We start from the raw sequence: 21,074 nt of genomic DNA, 5'->3' as shown, positions 1-21,074 counted from the left end.
AATAAAAAAAAAGCACACAACCGTACATAATGCAGGTGGATTGTGTTCTTCCTTCCTATCTATATTCTATATGCTACAATAATCCCACCATTCTGGCAACCCCAATCTTGGGCCTCTCAAGTAGATATTTCTGTTCATACTGAGTTATGCAGTGGTTTGGAGAGGACACATAAGAACCAGAATGGGACCAGTACCTAGGGTATTATTGGGACTGTCCTGACGTTAGGGACTGTGTCTTAGGATCCTATTTTACCCCCTGCACCCATGTCCCACTTTTTCATACTTGCTATCTGGTCACCCTACTAGTACCCAAGAGAACATCTGAAAGTGGTTTCCAAAGGTAACCCACTAGAGTCACTACATATTCCCAGATTAGATAGTTACTCTTGAAGTGGTAAATAAACTAAATTGAGATTTCATATAGTATTTTTTAATTATTTTTATTTGCTTTGTATAACAGCACAAATGTCTATTTACAAATATACAAGTCATAAAACAATATTTATGTACAAATATTCAACATACATATTCTCACTCTGTACTAGTTTATATTTATTAGTCACAATATTTTAAACTAAAATTTGCCACACATTTTTCTTAAAGATTTTCAGTCTCTGAAAGGTTTAAGTGGGACCTATTCTTTCCCTCTTACTGAGTCTTTTTGATCTGTGAAATTCTCCAATAAAGAGTAATTAAAGTTATTCAGTATGAGAAAGCAGTTCACATGTTATAGAGATAAGTTTATATTGCAAGTGTATGTAATCAGAAGCCAGGAAAAAAGATATATTAATAGCTTTGACTTCTGAAACATTTGAAATATAAATTATTGAGGCAAGCTGCTCAATTTAATATTTTGCAATCTTCTAGTTATTCGGTTATAATATGAAGAAACTCAGATGTTGGATAGTTCAGCTTGATATTAAATTAATTTTACTCTATATTGATTTAAAAGTCTAGTCAAAAATATTTTACTTACAGATATATATACACATACAACATTGCCTGGAGATCCTCTAACATGGAGAAGTGTCCTCTAGGGTTGCCAAAGTGGTTGCACTTAGATACTTGTAGTTAGGATGACAAGAAAATGCTGATATGTTATAGATTACAAGCCTGAAAAAGCCTGGTTTTGTTCAAAAACTATACTACAGGTAAATATATAAACATTTTATTAAAATTCCATATTTACATAAAAACATGGACTATAAAAAAAATAAGCCAAATCCACCCAAATTTAGAATAAAAATAATGGTACTAAAAAAGGCCAGTTTTGCAATTGCACACAAATTTCATAAATGAAAACTATATCTGCTATATAGAGACTGACGTGTTTTAAAATTACTTTTCCTCAACAATTAAAGAAACCAACAGCTATCCAGCTAGCTATATTTAAGGGAGCAATATGATAGGTTCATCCTCCAATCCTTTTATACACATGCTTTATGCATGAAAAATCCAATTGAACACAACAGATCTACTCACATGCATAAAGTTGTGCACTTGTGCAAGCAACTGAAGGATCAAAACCAGAGTTTATCCCTACAATAAAAGAATATAGAAAGAATTATAGGCTAATCTATAGAGTTTACTATTTTGAAGGACAGAGAAAAATTTGTTGGGATATATGTGCACTCTGATGATCACTGCTAATGCACATACTTTCACATGACTAGGCTGTAACAGTAAAGAGAAAAAATATAAAAACATTAAAGGCTACACAGCCACTAAATTCTCTTTTTAAAAAACCTGTAATTCACTGTCAGAAAGAACACAGTTAAACTATACTGTGGAAATGGGGAGAGTAGATTTTCAAGCTTGAAAGTAAGCGTAAGAAAAACTTTCATGTATTCAACGTAATTCTTCGTCGCAGCGGGTAGTATTTCATCTGTGGTGAATCTGTGGTTCTCTTTCTTTTCAGGATAGCATTAGAATTTTTACTAGCAGCAGTCTCTGCTGGTGTGACTTCCACTTGCGTTAGAAAGCTTTGGATTTTATTTTCTTCCTTAGCCTCACAGCCAGCAAAGACTTCTTGGCGAAGCTTGCATAGTTCTAAGATGGGCTGCAAAGCTAACGCTTGGGAAAATCCCTCTGCTCTTTCTATCAATGCTGGTAGGGACTACAAAGAAAAAAAAACAGAGCATCTCCAATCCCAAGTTACATAACTAAACTAACATTATCAATATTAATTATGAGTAGAAAAGACATGTTAACTAGAATTTGACATCCATAAAACCCCCACCTAACACAATCTTTTGGAATTATAGTTCTGAGTTACCAATACTAACTCATAGACCAATAGTATCAAGAGTCTGCATTAGCAGCTCATGTAAAGAAATTTCAGTGCAAGTTTAAAGACTAAGCAGAAGAACATATGAACAGTTTATCAAGAATAAATATGGTGGAAATATTACAGCTCATTTCAAATTTCTTACCAAAGTGATAAAATGCCATTTAGTATATAGAGGCAGTACCATTCTTCTAATATGACGGTTTAATCTTCCAAACACTGCACGTACAGAAATCTTTACAACACTGCGGATATTCCAAATTACAAAAATCCTTTACAGGTCTTTCACTGTGAATCTTAAAGAAAACTTAGTCCAAAGCAAGGGTTCTACTGCAATTATGTCTGATAAAGATGCAGAATCAGTAATTTTACAAATAGAGGTGGCAAATTTTTGTACAAAAAGGATATATTGGCTAGTTAGAATATTTGCTTCATACGGCTGTTTTACAGCATTGATGGAAAATGTGTTAAATGTTATGTGACAAAAATCACAATGAAAGATTTCCTCCCAACAGGCACACAGAAATCTTACCTTCATTGCTTCACTAATCTGCTTGGATGTGACCTCTGTTACCTGCCTAAGATTTGCCATGTGAGAAGCTGCAAAGAAACACAAACATCAAAAATTTTAGATTCCCCCAGAATTATGAAGTGATCAAAAAACACTTTTTCTTTTAAAATAAAGAGCAGGAGAATATTATCAACTAAAAATACCCCTAAAAATGATTAGAAAGCAACAAAATCGATATTTAAGGCATTTTGTGATTCAGTATTTTATGCAACAGGAAACTAAAAGAATACACTGATTTGTAAACTGAGTGATTCCCATTAATAATAGTTTGATACTATCCAGTAGTGGGAAAAAAATAAGCAGCCCTCAGGTTTCCTGTCACTTAAAGACTGGGGCAATATATCAAGCCAGTACTGCCTCATGTCATATTATACAACCCATTTTTCTCATTTAGCGTTTATAGAAGAATATTGTTTCCACATTCAAAGGGTTGCCACAAGCCAGTCACAGCTTTATTCACTTAGGAAAAATATACAACAAATGTTTACAAGTAATCTTCCCACAATCCCATGAGCTGTTATTTATATACATTTGCAGATGTTGTAATTGAACTAATTTTGAACTGAACTGAAGATTTTAAGGGCTCTGGTTCTAGGGTCTTTGAATATGAGCATACAAAATGAGAAATATTTTTCTATTTATTGCTCTTTATACTTATTACTCCTATCTGTTCACTTTTTATGCTACTTTATGAGAAATAACCAACACACCCCATGTTCTCAAAGTCTCCTTGACTGAAGCCTCCTAAATATTTTTTAAAAGACCAGAGAAGGCTAAGTAATGGTATGCATCTTAGGATTTCTTGACAAACATGTGTAAGCAAATGTGCTCCATGAAAACACAAAGTCCAGAGGCACTTTCTATTGTTTCTTATTCACCAGTATAGATAGGCTGCTGTTTACCATACATGCAGCACAATACTTGTAAGCAACTTGTATAAAGTTAGACCTACTAACTGAAAATACAGCATGAACTTGCACAAATGTCTTTAAACTCACCTATAGCATAGGCCTTACTCTCTAAAAACCTGGATGTGGATGGTAATTTACCAACTTCCACCCCTAAAATTACGAATCTCTGTGCTAAGTTTTATATGTTGCCATTATTATTCCTAGTCATTTATGTTGCCTAGAGGCCTTATCAAGGTGCAGACAGGAAAAGCAAGATACAAGATCCTTATCCCAAAGGTCTTCAACCTAAGTTAAATAAACACAGGAAACAACAACAACTAGATGGTGAAGGAGGGAAGACAGTTACAACAAACAAAACCTCAAGACTTGTTTATGAAGCTTGAAAGATTTCATTATATAAGACAATAAGATAGGGCAGAAGACAAATGTGAAGAGGACATTAATGGAAAGTTAAACAAAAGCAGCAGGTTTGAGGGAAGGTTTTGTTGTTGATATACAACTGGACTTGCTGCCCTCAGCATTCAGAGTTACAGTTAACCTTTCCCACTCAGCAAAACTGGAGTGATAAGTGTTACTCCAGAAAAATTAAGAACTCACTATAAACAAAATGGGAAGATGTTCTATTAGATCAATTTGGAAAGGAGAGAGAAGTTTGGAAGAAATTACATTGCGCAGTAGATGCAGAATGAAGGAAATACTTTCATTTTACTGTACTGTGGCAATAACAGGATGAGAGTCTCTATGCAAAATTAGTTCTTGTGATCACTTTGATGAGTAGGAAAATTGGGAATAGTTTGCAAGTTAAAATAATAGACCTATTATGCTTCTCATCAAACAGTCTACCAAAAGCAATCCTGCACTTGTCTCCTATAGCAGGAAAATGAGCACTCTGTCCTGGGAAGGGTTTTACTAGTAGAGACCTAATCTGATTTCCTATCCAGGTGTTAGGCAGCATAATTCAGGAATGGCAAAGCATGTTAAAAAGGCAGGATTATTCAGACCTTGGGAGGAAAAATATTTGCACAGCAATCCCTCTAACTAAAGAAAGAGCGGTGGACTATGAATGGACACTCATCCAAAAGGACAGTATATCTGCGATAGGAAGTTTTGATGACAGGATACAAAGTGATGGAAGGCTGAGTAAAGTAAGGACTCCCTCAAATTGTGAGGGAGAAGACAAAAGCAGTTACTTGAGACCCCACTAGGTAATCAGAAACAATGGCACATTGAGTACATTTAACGTCACTATCGGTTAAAGTTTAGGTTTACATGGAGAGCATTATATTCCTCACTGGTCTAGGCTTTCCAAAACATAGGGAAATGAAAAAAGGATATGAAAGGTATTGAGTAATCTAAACATTTTTGGTTTCTGGCCACTGCACTTATTAAACTGGAATGCATTAACTTCCCAGAGACTATGCAAATACTAAAATTCAGCACAAATTATATGCTTTTTGTTAATAACTTGATGTTGTTTTGTTTAAAAAAAGCAACAAAATAAAGACTATGTTCCAAAAGTTAATCTATGCTTAAACCTGCAGATGTGGACACTAACCCCATCACTGAAAAAAACCCTCAACTATCAAGTGAGGTTCTTTACAGCTCCTGCCGGCACCTTAGCTACAAAAGCTGGCATTCCTCAGAGCAGTTTACTCTCAGTTACAGAAAGGAAACATTGCCTAAAGTAAAGTCAGATCAGCAATTTGAGAATTGAAAGCTTCTATCAAAACTTCACCTCAGTTCTATTTAATGTTTCTATTTGTTTAAATATTTTTATATTGTGTGAATGACATTGCGCCGCCAACGTACACCGAGGACCTTGAAACCACAGGGTATGAATTTACTACATTAAAAATGCTAGAAATAAACCAACACCCTTTTAAAATAGGGTAGTGAAGATAATGCATCTTGTAAAGACAAGCTTTGAAAGACTGCATCCTACTCAAGCCCTTAATGTTTTATTTGTTCTTAACTGTAAGATCCTTAGGACAGAGACAGTGTCCTGTTTACAAAGCACCTAGTAAACTTAGCACACTGATTAAATAGTTTCTGCTTTAACAGTTGCAATTTATATATCATGTGTGTCCCATTGATGATGTACTTTAAAAGGTGACATGAGTGCTGATTTTCTTATAAATTATAATAAACTGTGCCACTCCATACTGAATGATAAAGCATGTCCAAAAATGTGTACTTTATGCTTCTTTATCAGGTCAGCCAGTTCTTAGCAATTGCTTGCCTACTGACTGATGTTGAGAATCAAGTGGTATTCTCATAAAACATGATTAGGAACACAGGAATTGCCATAAATGGATGAAGCCAGTGATTCATTGAGTTTGTTATCTTGTCTACAACAGTGGACAGAGCAAGATTCAAGAAACTCTGCCACAGACAGTTATTGGATAACCTGATCCACAGGAAATATTTGCCAACCCCCTATCATTTGTTAGTGGCCGATTTTTGCCCTGAAGCACAGCCTGTAATAACATGAAGGTTTCAGGACAAGAGAACTAGATGTGTGCAAATAAAGCAATGTAACAGTATGCCCAGCTACCTCAAGGTTCTATGTCTGCACAGTTATATCCAGAATAGAAGTGTATTCAAATAACCCAGTTCTCACTTGTATAACTATGCCAACAGAATGAACAGGTTAAAAATCTTTGTCTGAAAGTCACACTTGGAAGAGAACAATTTTATTGGCATTTCTTTAAAAATTTGCGTTCAGTGATTCCGTTAGGTAATGTTATCTCTATACATTTGCATTGTCATGACAAACAAAACACTTACCTTGAGAGGGCTCAGGCTTTATCTCTTTTTGCTTTACAACAGGCTGGTAGAGCTTCTGCATATACAAAAATAAATTCAAAATATTTTTCACTCTGAAATACTTCCTTGGTTTAAGTAGTGTCCTAATCTATGTTTTTCACAGTACCTAGCACAATGGGTTACCACTGTAATAAAAATGGTTAGTGGGATTAGTGCTCTACATCCAATACAGACAACGTCTAGAAAGAGTGACCTAATTAGCTCTGTCAGTCCATTTCTTGTTTAAATGTATATAGATACCATATTAAGCTTTATTTTCCAAAACTCTAAACTCAGTTGTTAGTCCAGAGGAAAGCAAGATTTTTAGCTAAAATCTAGATATTTTGGGAGAAGCATTGCCATCTGCTACATAGATTCATAGACACTAGGACTGGAAGGGACCTCAAGAGGTCATTGAGTCCAGTTCCCTGCCCTCATGGCAGGACCAAATACTGTCTAGACCATCCTTGATAGACATTTATCTAACCTACTCTTAAATATCTCCAGAGATGGAGATTCTACAACCTCCCTAGGCAATTTATTCCAGTGTTTAACCACACTGACAGTTAGGAACTTTTTCCTAATGTCCAACCTAAACCTCCCTTGCTGCAGTTTAAGCCCATTGCTTCTTGTTCTATCCTTAGAGGCTAAGATGAACAACTTTTCTCCTTCCTCCTTATGACGCCCTTTAGATACCTGAAAACTGCTATCACGTCCCCTCTCAGTCCTCTCTTTTCCAAACTAAACAAACCCAATTCTTTAAGCCTTCCTTCATAGGTCATGTTCTCAAGACCTTTAACCATTCTTGTTGCTCTTCTCTGGACCCTCTCCAATTTCTCCACATCTTTCTTGAAATGTGATGCCCAGAACTGGACACAATACTCCAGTTGAGGCCCAATTAGCATAGAGTAGAGCAGAAGAATGACTTCTCATGTCTTGTTTACAACACACTTGTTAATGCATCCCAGAATCATGTTTGCTTTTTTGGCTACAGTATCACACTGCTGACTCATATTTAGCTTGTGGTCCACTATAACCCCTAGATCCGTTTCTGCCGTATGCCTTCCTAGACAGTTTCTTCCCATTCTGTATGTGTGAAACTGAGTGTTACTTCCTAAGTGAGCACTTTGCATTTGTCTTTATTAAACTTCATCCTGTTTACCTCAGACCATTTCTCCAATTTGTCCAGATCATTTTGAATTATGACCCTATCCTCCAAAGCAGTTGCAATCCCTCCCAGTTTGGTATCATCTGCAAACTTAATAAGCGTTCTTTCTATGCCAATATCTAAGTCGTTGTTGAAGATATTGAACAGAGCCAGTCCCAAAACAGACCCATACAGTACCCCACTTGTTATACCTTTCCAGCAGGATTGGGAACCATTAATAACTACTCTCTGAGTATGGTTATCCAGCCAGTTATGCACCCACCTTATAGTAGCCAGTCAGAAACAGATAGTTAAGTTAATGTCTCTTTTACCTGTAAAGGGTTACAAGCAGTGAACCTGGACCACCTGACCAGAGGACCAATCAAAAAACAAAATACTTTCAAATCTCGGTGAAGGGAAGTCTTTGTTTTGTATTGTTTGTTTGTCCGTTGTTCTCTCTGGGTTCTGAGAGTAACCAGATGTACCTACAGGCTCTCTAATTTTCTGTTCAAATAGTGAGTACAAGTACAAAGCAGTTTAGTCTTTTTTGATTGTTTTCTTTATTTGCAAATGTGTATTTTGCTGGAATGATTTTAATGTGTATTTGTGCTGGGGGGAAGGCTCCTCTCTAGTGTCTATAAGGTGAAAGACCCTGTAACATTTACCATCTAAATTACAGAAATCATTTTTTTTTTTTTTTTATTAAAAGTCTTTCTTTTTAAGACCTGATTGATTTTTTTCCCCTTGTTGAGGCTCAAGGGAATTGAGTCTGTACTCACCAGGGAATTGGTGGGAGACAGGGAGAGAAAAGGGAGGGGGGGAAGGTGGAATCCCTCTGTTTTAGATTCACGGAGCTTGAATCTGTATTACCTCTTGGGGAGGGGGAAAGAGGAGGGGGCAAGGTGCACTCCTCTCTGCTTTTAGATTCAAGGAGTTTGAACCACAGGGATCTTCCAGGGTAACCCAGGGAGGGAAAGCTTGGGAGAGGCAATGGTAGGGGAAAGGGTTTACTTTCCTTGTGTAAGATCCAGGAGGTCTGGGTCTTGGGGTCCTCTGAGAAGGTTTTGGGGGGACCAGAGTGTACCAGGCACTGCAAGCCCTGGTTGGTGGCAGCACTACAAGATCTAAGCTGGTAATTAAGCTTAGGGGGATTCATGCTGGTACCCCATCTTTTGGACGCTAAGGTTCAGAGTGGGGATTTATACCATGACACAGCCCCATCTAAGTTGTATTTGCCTAATATCAAATGCCTTACTAAAGTCTAGGTATACCACATCCACTCCTTCTCCCTTATCCACAAGACTTGTTATCTTATCAAAGAAAGCTATCAGATTGGTTTGACATGATTTTTTCTTTACAAATCCATGCTGGCTATTCCCTATCACCTTACCACCTTCCAAGTGTTTGCAGATGATTTCCTTAATTACATGCTCCATTATCTTACCTGGCACAGAAGTGAAACTGGTCTGTAGCTTCCTGGGTTGTTTTTATTTCCCTTTTTGTAGGTGGGCACTATATTTGCCCTTTCCAGGAAAGAAACTTATTTCAATACCAACATCTTCAACAGTTAGAAAATGTTTTTAGTTTTTATAATACAAGGGAAAGGTGAGTAACATTTATATTCAAGTCTGACCCATAAAATATTTTCTCCACTACAAGTCACCTCTCAAATTTGTGAGCAGACCAGGATAAGAGAGTCACTTCTTTCTGTCATTAGTCACTATTGGAACAAAATTCTTGTGGCTCACACAATTTGTTAGCAAGTCTGGAAATACAGAAGGCAACTGTCCCAACTGAGGGAAGTATACAACTTACACTGATCAAGCATTTTTAATGGCTTGAGGAGGCAGCCTTCCTTTGGCAGATGTAGGGAGATTGACACACTTGGGCAGAGCAGGTATAGCTGTTCTTCAGGAGTGTTTTTTGGAGAAAAAAGTGTAAGGAAGCCCTGGAACTTCACTGTTATGGGCTATTATATGAAGCCACTGCCTTGAGAGAGATATATTGAGACAGGGGTGGTATTGGGATTTGTGCTACTCATGAGGACTCCTTACAGCCAAAGATGAGGAAAATATAAAAAACTATTGCTCAAAAGTGACTGAAAGTGATGTATAGTGATGCCACATTTTAACAACTTTGTAATTTTTGCTGAACAATTTAGGTAGAACAGAATAATCTAATTAGTATTACTGCAAAATCTGAAAGGACCATCAGTAACAAAAGCAAGAGAAGAGGTCTCTGGGGAAATTACTTTAGAACTACTGTCAATCATAATTAACATTCACTTTGTAACCTGAAAGTACATTAACTATTGCAAATAAATAAATAAATAAATAAAATCGAACAGTCTTGTCGCACATCTCAACAAAGATTTAATAATAGAGTGTGATAAAGTCTTATTACTACTTCATCTTTACAAAGTGCTAAATAAAGATACTTACCAACATTTCTTGCTCTGCTTTCATGGTTTTGATTACATGTACTAATATCTTTCTGGGACACTGCTTACGCTTTGTAGCTGTCTCTACTATAAGTTCATCAAACTGATCCTCGAGGATTTTGATGTCAGAACCTAAATTCAGAAGAAAAACAAGGTGACATGGTACACACAGTTATTTTAAGAGTGTCTTTAAAAAATACTAAAATTATTACAGGAAACTAAAGAAAAAATAAAGCAAAATTTTGGTCAGTCCTTCCCCCTTAACAGCAGGCATTGACATTTCTCATGACAATTAGTCTCCTTACCCCCTGTTTCAGGGTAGCTGGTGTTATTTGTACGGAACAGTGCTTAGAGAACCCAATCAAGGATCAGGCCCCACTGCACTAGGCACTGTACACATGTAAAATGAAAAGATGATCTCTCTCTCTATCCCAAACTGCTTACAATCGAAGTAAATTTAGTTAGCTGGAGAGAGAGAGGGTGGGGTCAGGTTTGTGTTTCCTGTTTTTTGGAGAAATGAGCATCCATCAGTCTAAATCATGTAAAGTGAGCCTACATGAAGGATGCCCCATCCCCTCATAAATGTACACAATACAGTGAGGCCATACTAAAGTGTAAAGCTGCTAAGAGTACACGTAGTAAGTGCTCAGATTCCACACTGAATATTGCTATTCTTCACTAAATAAGAGATTGATTCACAGACAGACATGACATGGCACTGTCCAAAAGTAACTGCTTTCTAGAACTCCAACACTGAAAGTCAGCTTAATATTATAACTGTATATAGACGAGATCTCACACGATACTAATTTCCTGGATTCCTTGAATCCTTCTGAGCAGCTTCAGATTTATGAAAGCATTGGTTGTTTTTAAGAGATGGGCTACACATTTTAGTTTTATACTAATATAACTATTTCAGTCAAGGCTGGGATTTTATTCGGAAGTAGTTATAGCAAGGCAACCCCTAGTTATTCCCTTTTGTGAGTAAGTTCGCTTAATATAAGCTCCTTTGTACCACTATAATTGTATCTACCTAGGGGGACTGTTCTGCTATAACTATACTAGTATAGTTAACGGTATAACTTCTGTGAGTGGAAAAGTCCTAAGAGGCTAGTTTTCATCAGCTCTCTTCAGCAAAGATAGTATATGTTGGAGCAAACTAGCCATTAGAAGTGACTACTGATCCAAAGCCCATTAAATCAAATGGAAAAACTCCCATGGACTTCACTGGGCACTGAATCAGGCCCTCAAGCTTGACAAGTATTGTGTCAGATCTACTAAACCCCATTACTTTGATATTTGTGGCAGAATTTTCAGACATGGATTCAGCCTGGAGATACATGCTAGACTTCAGACAAACTTTGCACTCCTTGAGAATTAATACAAGGTGTGCCGTAACTATACTATGACTTAGAATACACACTGGCTATTTTGAGACAATGCTCTTCTTCCAGCAGTAATGGCTGCTATTCTTCACTACATAAAAAAAAACAACTACATTTTCTGAGGGAATGAAGAGTGGTAATCCTGACACTGAGCTATGCAATTAAAAATATAAAAATTATATTTTCCCTCTGTATTTATACAGACACCACACACATATGAGTTGATCTTTCTGTAATATATAATTTTTTTTTCTAAGAGCAAATTTTTAAAAGTATCAGACAAAATATGCAAGCCATTTTTCCTTTGGCTGTAAAATAAGGAGAGAAGTATTTTGTGAGTAGTGTTTGCAGTATGTGTGTCCTATAATAAGTTCTTAGCTTCCCAAATATTGCAATTAAACTTGACAATTTTTAAAACTAAATACTATTAGATTTGTCTGGGGTTTCAAACAAACTTTAACCAGCTGTCTATGTTATTTAAAGTCATATAATCTATCATTACATACGATAAAAATTAGAGTTACCCTAACCCCATTTCCTTCTGTTTTGTAACCGTTACAGTCCTGTATTCTAGAATGCATGTGATCCAAAGGCTGAGTACATTTTAGATGTTAGAGTATCAGGGAAAAATGGATATTCAGCACCCTCTACTGGTCAATCTGCGCAGCATCAATGGATGCGGAAGAAATGCCAATAAGCAAAACAATAGAGTTGGGTAGGAAACTGTTTTCCCATTCATGAAAATTTATGAGATTTCAAAATATTTCCTGTTCTGCACCAGGACAAAACCAAGTCCTTCCAAACGTTTTCACAAAATAACCGACACCTCCCCGTCAGGCGAGTGCCCTGACCACCAGGCTGACGACTATTTGGGGTACAAGAGGGAATTCCTCTTTCCAGCTTTCCTGTTGGAACTGTTCTACTTTGGCTATATAATCAGTTTATGTCTGGTACAATAAATATGTACTATTTATACAAAGTGGAATAGCTCTAAATCTGACCCTGAAGTTTTGATTTGTTGAGAGCAACCAATGTTGTGCTCTAACCTTGCATTCCCATCAAAATAATTGGGTTGTTTACACACACACACACACATACACAATTCACAAGACTTATAAAATAATAATTTTTTTAACAGATTTTGCATTACTGTAATGAAAATCAATAGTTTACATTTTAAAATAAATATTTTTCCTAGAAGTGTATTAACTGCAAACTTAAATGCTGACTTGAGTACTTCTGCCATGTTTCCACTGATATTCCAATAAGAAATTAAAATTGACATTAGTTCAAGATGATCCAAAGTGGGTAAGAATTTTACAATTTTTTTTAATTCAAACTTTTTTGTTTTTTTTTAAGACAGGGAAAAAGTTTTCCATAAAGAAAAATGTATTCCAATAAAAAGTGATCCACATTAAAATAGAAACAAAAATATCCTTCCATAAAGAAAGTTCCCAAGATGATGCAAACTTGAAAAATACGTTTTACAATGGCTTAAGTCAGAATCCATTTTCTCAGATTCAAACTTTCTGCCAAGAGGTAGTGATTCTGGAACATAGCTTGGAGTGTTTCCTCAGCCTAGGTCATCAGTTGCAGAGTATATAGAGCTTGCAGACCAAGCAGCAGCTCAGAGAACTCTTCTTCCACATTCAAGTCCATACCTGTGTTTTCAATTTCACTCAACCAAAGGTAGTAGTTGCATGTGAGGAAGAATACCTGACACTCACTAACAGGTATATGCAACCGAACCACACTGACTATTTTCTGTGAACACTAGAGAATACTAAGAATCCCCATTATTACAAATTAAAAGATATTAAAAGCAGTAACTGCATGTGACAGGGTGGACTGGGCCTGAGGGCCCCTGCTGGAGGCCTTGTGATCCTGCCACATCCCACCCTAGAAAAGGGCAGTATTGAGGTCCTCCAAGCTGCCTAGAATGGCTGTGTGGGAAGCTGCCACTCAGGGTCCAACAGGTCAGTATAAGAAGAACTGCAGGGCCACAGCAAAGTTCAGTTCCTTGCTGGAGCTGTAGGAGTGTGGATAGTGTGTGGCTGGCTAATAGAGCTATAGGACCTCAGATGAGGTAGTGCTACAAGAAGCCAGGGAGAGCAAGAAGGAGCCCTGAGCTGATTGCAGGGACTCCATCAGGACAAGATCCTGATGTAAGGGTGAAGATGGCACAGGGCTGTGGGGAAGTGGCCAAGAGAATCAGAGCAGCAACGTGACTTAGGGCAGGACTACACTATGGCCGGGATCCATGCTCTGATATTGATCCACTGGCGGTTGATTTAGCAAGTCTAGTGAAGACCCGTCAAATGGACAGCAGATCGCTCTCCAGTAGACCCCCGTACGCTGTGCCCAATGAGAAGAGTAAGGTAAAGTCAACAGGAGAACTTCTCCCACCAACCCCCTGTGATAACTTGATGTAAGATACATATTCACCTAGCTAGAGTTGCATAGCGTAGGTCGACTTACTGCGGTTGTATAGACATAGCTATCTACAGGATCCCTGGGCTGGGGCCCGGAGTAGTGGACAGCCCCTTCTCGCCCCTCCCAACAGCCACTGGGGGAAGCAGCTTGGACAATGAGGCACTACAGAGGGGGATCTAAACTATAGTGACCCAGCTGGAGAGCTGTAGCCAGGAAGCCCCAAGAGGGTGAACACACTGCCTCCAGGGAAGGAGCCGTGAGGCACTGCTCTATTCTGGAGCAGGGACAAACTGAGAAACATGAGAGGGCACTGAGAGAGGCCCCTGTTGAACATGTACCCCAAAAGGGGTTTGTGTTGCTTTTATCTCACAGACAGAATAGGTATGACCTGGCTGGATGGCTGAGTCAGTGAAGACCCACAATAAACTGAAAGAATGCAGGCTTTTGCACTCTACAAGGGGTGCTTGCAAGAGGTGAGTGCAACACTGTTACACTGCAAAATAAACATTTTTCTGATTCATCTATTCCTTACATCCACTCTTGTGTCTCTGGATATACTCAAGGATGCCAATCCCTGTGATGTAAACATACTTTTCTTACAAGAACTGGCTTGAGATACCACCAAACAACCATCAAGATAGTATAGGAAATTACAGTAGTACTACCTAGCATTAATTTTGCTCATCTAGGATACACAAGGAATTTAACTTGTCATTAATCTTTGGCTGGTGGTTTTGCAGGGGTGGGCCTTTCATTACTTTGCAGCCATTGGAACTCTATTATATGTTAACTGTTACTGTATTCCTCTTTACTATCATTGTGAGGGAGTTACTCATAGGCTGGGGTGCCTTGATTTAAAAAAATTGTGAAATAAAAAAAGGCTGAGAGTTTACTAGGAAGAATATTAGTTTCATTTTTTTGTTAAATCTGATTTATTTCGTATTACAGCTTTAAAAATAATATCCCTTCCATTTGTTCTATTCAATTTAAATAGTAAGAATAAGAGAAGAAAAAAGACTAAGTGAATGGGACTATAATAAGTGATCATGTAAAATTATTCTTTTTTCAAACTAAATCTAATTTTGTAAATATTGCACTAGTCCTTTTGTTATAAACCCTTCTGCAGGATAATTACCCTGGACATTGGTTATATAAACTTCTTTAATTTGAAATGTCATTTACCTATTATTTATAAATCACCCATCCTCTTGATAACTGATTATCGAACAAATCTGAAGTGTCAGAACAAACTGAGTTCTCTCCCACACCCCGTTTGTTTCCAAGTCACAGGGGTATAGGAATTTATATGTTCAAGGATTATTCTTCCTCCTTTAATTTATATATGGAGGTTGTTTTAGGGGAAAGGTTTTATTGAAAAGGTGTAACTCATTAATCTGAACACACACAGGCTTGGGTTCAGTTTGATCTCTTCCTTCAGCACTACATATATTAGCAACAACAGCAGGAACAATTGCTTGATTAGTCTAAGCACTTAACGTATTAAAATGAAGACATTATTAAAAACCAAACACACACCATTCTGAAGCTCAGCTTCATCTGAAGTTTCCTGCCACGGGTGTCCATTAATGGTAATATTCTCTTGAACTGCTGTTTCAAAGTTCTGTAAAAAATTCAGAACAATCAAAATATTTGAAATAATATGCTTACTAGCCGACCAATGTAATATAACACAGCTGACAACTGAATTTAAATAACTTGTTCAGCATTTTCATTCAGGCAAGGACTCCATCCATGTTCCCTTGAGTTATTTTGTGTGTGTGACACACACCCATGTGGTACCTTAACACAAGTTTAAAACATATGAATGTGGTCTCTTGGTTTAGGATGGTCATTTGTTCCAAACATCCAGGAAGAGGGGACTGGCAAGAAAAAAATAGAAAGTAGAAGGAAAGGATAATGGGAAAGGAAATATGAGACCATGCTGTAGCCCATCCCCATGTCTGGCAGGGGCAGAAGCTGCTGCAGAGTAAGGAGAAGTGCTGGCCTCCTCTTCTGGACTTAGTGAGGATAAGGAGGAAGCTATGCAGCTACTTTTGTCTACAGGAGGGGTTCTCAAACTGGGGGTCGGGATCCCTCAAGGGGTAGTGAGATTAATACATAGGGTGTCACAAACGGTCAACCTCCACCCCAAACTCCGCTTTGCCTCCAGCATTTATAATGGTGTTAAATATATAAAAAAGTGTTTTTAATTTATAAGGGGGGGGGTCATACTCAGTTGCTTGCTATGTGAAAGGGGTCACCAGTACAAAAGTTTCAGAACCACTGGTCTATAGGTTATCCTACACTTCCCATTACAAGATCCTCTTTTCAGTTGCATATAAGTTTGTCAAACAAGCTGTCTGGAATGAAAATTTTCATTCCAGGTGTCTGACTCAGGCTGAATTTTTTTTATATGTTTCAGCTAAAATGGCTCAGCCATTTCCAAGAACAAGGTTAGGGAAAAACATATGCTTTGTCCATTTAAAAAAAAAGTACCACAACTGTTTTGTTGAGCTTTGGCACAGAATATTGGTAGGTAGGTAACCATGGTGTCAAGGACATATCTTTTGCTATTCCTGTGAAAACCCAATCAAATCCAGCCAAATTACAGCTTGTGCAACCTTAAATCAGCCTACTTGTGCATATGCGTTATGATACAGCCATTAGGTACAGGATCCCCTACTTTACACAGAGCCCATCTCTTTCACTGCACAGAATGGATGGTGCATACTAAATGGGTAGCTTTTCAATACTTTTGTTTTTAATCTTCATCATTCAAAGTGTGCCCCCCAACCTTATTTACTGCACACCATCCAAACACTGAATACAGAATAAATTAATGTCCTCTTGAGCTTTTCTATGGTGCTCTCACTATAGTAATTTAACTATTCACATACATCTTAACACAGTATTATCATCCCCTTTTTACATCTATCAGTCTCAGGTACAAAAATTAAAGCCCAAGGGATCAACTAATTTTGGGTGCCCAAACTGAGACACCTAGGACCTAATTTTTATAGCACTTCATATGGTCAGAACAGAACTTCCACTGATTTCGGTGGTAGTTCTGAGTGCTTGATACTACTTCAAATCCAACTCTTGATGTCTCAAGTTGGGTGTCCAGAAAATGAGGAGCAACAAATTAGTGCCCACCTGTGAAAAGTTTCGTTTAAGTGTCTTGCCCTGTATGATGTAGGAACTATGTGACAGACATAGGGGGTTCACAGGACTCTCCTTTCTCTTCCTGCAGCCCTCTGCCACATTCACTACACACTTTACAATTTCTGCAACAAATAGGGGATGAGGTGTCATTCGTTATGCAAACCTGATTCATTCCCAGAGCATAGTCCATCCCATGCACTGAATGAGATAGGGTCCTATAGAAAAATTAGTATATGTTTGTATGATAGACTGTATCATAATGTGTATACACAAGACTAGAGCCCTACAACAGGACCCAATAAGTGTCAGGTCTGGGTCTAGCTGGGTAAGAAAAAAACAGACCCTTTTGGACTCAGGCCAGGTTGGCTCTCCTCCTGCCAGTGGGGCTGGTACATAGGCAGCAGCATGTCCTGCTCTTGCTGCCACATCCCTGCACAGCATATGCTGCAGAGTGAGTATGCCGAGGAGTTGCAACCCCTCATGTTCTGCTGCACAGCAGGGAGTGGTGGACAGCAGAAGCAGGGCACACCGCTGTGCTGACCCCACAGGCAGAAGTGGGAAGTGATGACACTGTTGACCTGGATATGGAGGGGAAGAGTTGGGGTCAGGTCAGAAAACTATTTGACCTTCTTGGGTTCAGGTTGGCTGGGCTTGGGTCCAATTTTTAAGCCTGAGCAGAAGTCTACACAAAGAGGGCTGAAGCAGAGAGAGGAAAGATGGTCAACAGGTGCTAGCCTCAGACCAAGCAAGCATGATGGGCTGCACAGGCAACCTTAATTTAGCATTACCTAATTTCTGAGCACTTGACTTTGTTATCTTAATGTTCTTTTAATGTAGTGTTATTAATGAGCCACAGAAGATCAGTATGAAGAAGCTCATTCAGAACCCATACAAATTCAACAATGAAGCCAGGTTTTCTTTTCCATGTGAGACAATTACAAATTCACATGAGAATATTGCTTCTGTTGTGGAGCTGGGTACTCGACACTTCTTTATGGTCTATGACAGTGGTTGTCAACTGGGGTCCACGAGCCCTTTCAAAAGGGAAGCGGGGCCCCACCACTGACTCAGGGGGCACCCCCACACAGGGCTGAAGCTGGGAGCAGCACAGGGCTGGAACCCCGAGCTCTCCTCTCCCCACACCTGAAGTCAGAGCAGCAGGGAGCTGAAACCTCAAGCTCTGCCCCCTCCCCCGCTGAGGCCAGGAGCAGCGCGGCTGAAGCCCTGATGCAGGCAGAAGCCCTGAGCCCATGGGCAGAGTTGAAGGGGCACGAGTGTGTTTCCCTTCCCCCCCCCCCCCCGAAACTGTAGTGCCTTACCCAGAGTGGGGCAGTCCTGGGAGCAGCTCTCTCAGCCCCCTTTTTGTCAGCCCCCTTTTTGTCAGCTCCCCTCAGGCCCCACCTTCTGGCCAGATCCTGGGCAGGAAGCCAGAGCCAAGCAGTGTGGGGAAGCTGCTCTTCTGGCTGGTGGTGTCATGGAGTGGGCAGCTGTGGCATTTCCCCGTCTGCTGCTGGTGCCCAGGGTTGCGGCTGCTCCTCAGCTCCCAGCCCTCTTTGTCTGCTTACACAGCTGGTCAGAGCTGCCCAGGTGGGGAGCCAGCTCCAGGGCCGGCAGAGCGCTTGGGGAGCAGCCACCTGCACACAGACCCAGACAGGTGGGTGGTCTGCTGAGGTGAGTCAGGGTGTGGGGGTGGTGTTCCCTTCACGGACCTCACTGTGCGGAGCTGGCCCAAGCCCTGCCGGCCCTTGCCTCCCCAAAACAGAAGTCAAACACCACCTATGCCCATGGGTCCCACCCCAGCCCAGAGCCTTGAGTCCTCTCTTCCCCCCAACATGCTATAAAAACTCCAGGGCCTGGGGGAGGGAGGTCTCTGAAAGAAAAAGGTTGAGAACCCCTGGTCTATGACATTTTTCAGAACATGAAAACCCACAAAAATAAAAAAAGCTGGATGTTTTTTCTGTTTCATTAACCTATTTAAGGGGATACCAACAATGTAGACTAGAGTTTAAAAAAAAAAGTGAGTTCAATTAGTTTCAGGTACTAGATGTTCCCCTGTATTCTTCTGACAAGTTTTTAGGGACTTACAATCACATTCTCCTTTTTTATTTGTTCTTCTCCTGACCCTGCATGAAAGACCCATAGAAGCAATAGGGGAAACAAGACCAATCCTGAAATGTGAGCCACACAGGCATATTCCCAAGCATGTTTGGAGCCACAAAGAAGTCAATTGTCTGTGTGCACACAGCTGGTTGGATGGCAGGATCAGGGCCTGACTGCACAAGAACAACAGTGACACTGACTATATACAAAGCACACTAAAATGTACAAGACAAAGGCTGAAACACAGAGACATTTCCCCCTCTAGTCTTTAAAAGCAGCTGAGATCAAGGGATGCAAAGCACTGAAGCAGTGCCTAGTATCATCATTCTTAGATTAGAATTCAAAATGGAGTTGACAAATTTAAGATTTGGTCCAAAATCAACAAGATGAAATAGTCAAGACACGTGCAACAATGTCAAGCAGTTGCAAAAAAGGCTAATATTCTGAGGTGCATTATAATAGGAGTGCTGTATGGAAGGGTAGGTCTACACTATCGCTTAAGTCAACCCAATGTATGTCGCTCAGGGGTGTGAAAAAGACACCACAAGTAATGCAAGTTACAGCAACCTAAACACTGTTCATATGGGTGCTATGTTAGCAGGAGACACTCTCCCACCGACATAGTTTTCACCTCTTGCAGAGGTGGAGTAATTATGCTGATAGGAGAGCGCTCTCCTGTCAGCGCAGAGCGTCTTCACCAGACACGCTACTCTGGAGTCTCTCTGGTTTGTGTATACCTTTCCTGAGAGACAGAAGTTAATTGTAGCGCTCTACTTGGCACTGGGGAGGCATCAGCTAGAGTACTGTGTCCAGTTCTGGACTCCACACTTCAGGAAAGATGTACACAAACCAGAGAGACTCCAGAGAAGAGCAATAAAAATGATAAAAGGTATAGAAAACCTGACCTGTGGGAAAACATTGCAGAAAACCTTATGTTTAAGTCCTGAGAAAAGAAGACTGAGAAAGAACCTGCTAAGTTTTCAAATACCTCAAGGGCTGTTCTAAAGAGGACTGAAAACAATTGTTCTCCAGGGCCACTCAAGGCAGAGCAAAAAGTAATGGGCGTAATCTGCTGCAAGGAAGATTTAGATTAAATGGTAGGAACAACTTTGTAACTATAAGGGTAGTTAAACTCTGCAACAGGCTTCCAAGGGAGGTTGTGGAATCCACATCCTTGTCCCAACCTGTTCTTATAAACCTCCCCACCCCTGTCAGGGATGGGCCAGGGTATATCTGGCGCTGCCTCAGCGCAGGGGCCCGGACTAGGCGGTCGCTGGAGTCCCTTCCAAGGCTCCATGTCTGTGACTCTATGGCTGCTCTCACCAACTCGTCCCCCAGGTCGGAGGCGGCTCGCACAGAGATGGACTCTAATTGCGGGACTGTGGCCTTCGGGGCTGGCTGAGGCCTGGGCCTCCCCAGGGGCATCTGCCCGCCGCTTGGCTTTGCCCGAGGGGACGGGACGGGGCGGGGCTCCAGTCTCTACGCCAGGGGTCGGGGCCGTCCCAGCCCCCCAAGCAGGCGGCTCCCGTTCACCCCCGCGGCGGCTCTTACCCACAGCGCGTCCCGCAGCGCCTGCTCCCGGCTCTCGGCCCCGAGCTCGCCGGGCTGCCCGTCGGCCAGCGCCCGCACGTAGGGGGCGCACAGCCCCAGCACCTCGCCCACCCAGCGCTTCGAGCAGCAGCGGACGCGCGTTTCCTGGAGGGCCGGGGATGGCGATAGCGGCGGCGGTTCCGGCTCCTTCGCCGCCGCCTCCATCGCTCCGGGCCGGGCCGGATTCGCCGCCATTTCCCGCTTTCCAAACCGCCGGAAGCGGAACCCGTCCGAGCCCTGCGT

At 40.3% G+C, this 21,074-nt stretch overlaps 1 protein-coding gene across 1 annotated transcript; it reads right to left on the bottom strand.

The window, feature by feature from the left end:
- Nucleotides 1-421: 421 nt before the first annotated feature.
- NSL1 (NSL1 component of MIS12 kinetochore complex) lies at nt 422-21,058 on the bottom strand. The gene is made up of 6 exons (XM_030557547.1): nt 20,793-21,058; nt 15,516-15,600; nt 10,163-10,293; nt 6,557-6,611; nt 2,820-2,887; nt 422-2,116 (listed from the first exon to the last, which is right to left on the bottom strand). The coding sequence occupies exons 1-6, from the start codon at nt 21,024-21,026 to the stop codon at nt 1,841-1,843; spliced, it is 849 nt and encodes a 282-aa protein (XP_030413407.1). The 5' UTR covers nt 21,027-21,058; the 3' UTR covers nt 422-1,840.
- Between the last annotated feature and the right edge of the window lie 16 nt (nt 21,059-21,074).

The sequence above is a fragment of the Gopherus evgoodei genome, chromosome 3 (genome assembly GCF_007399415.2).
Source record: "Gopherus evgoodei ecotype Sinaloan lineage chromosome 3, rGopEvg1_v1.p, whole genome shotgun sequence".
NCBI classification, from domain to species: Eukaryota; Metazoa; Chordata; order Testudines; family Testudinidae; genus Gopherus; species Gopherus evgoodei.
The sequence above is the reverse complement of the archived record's forward strand: the minus strand, read 5'-3'. Positions and strand labels throughout refer to the sequence as shown.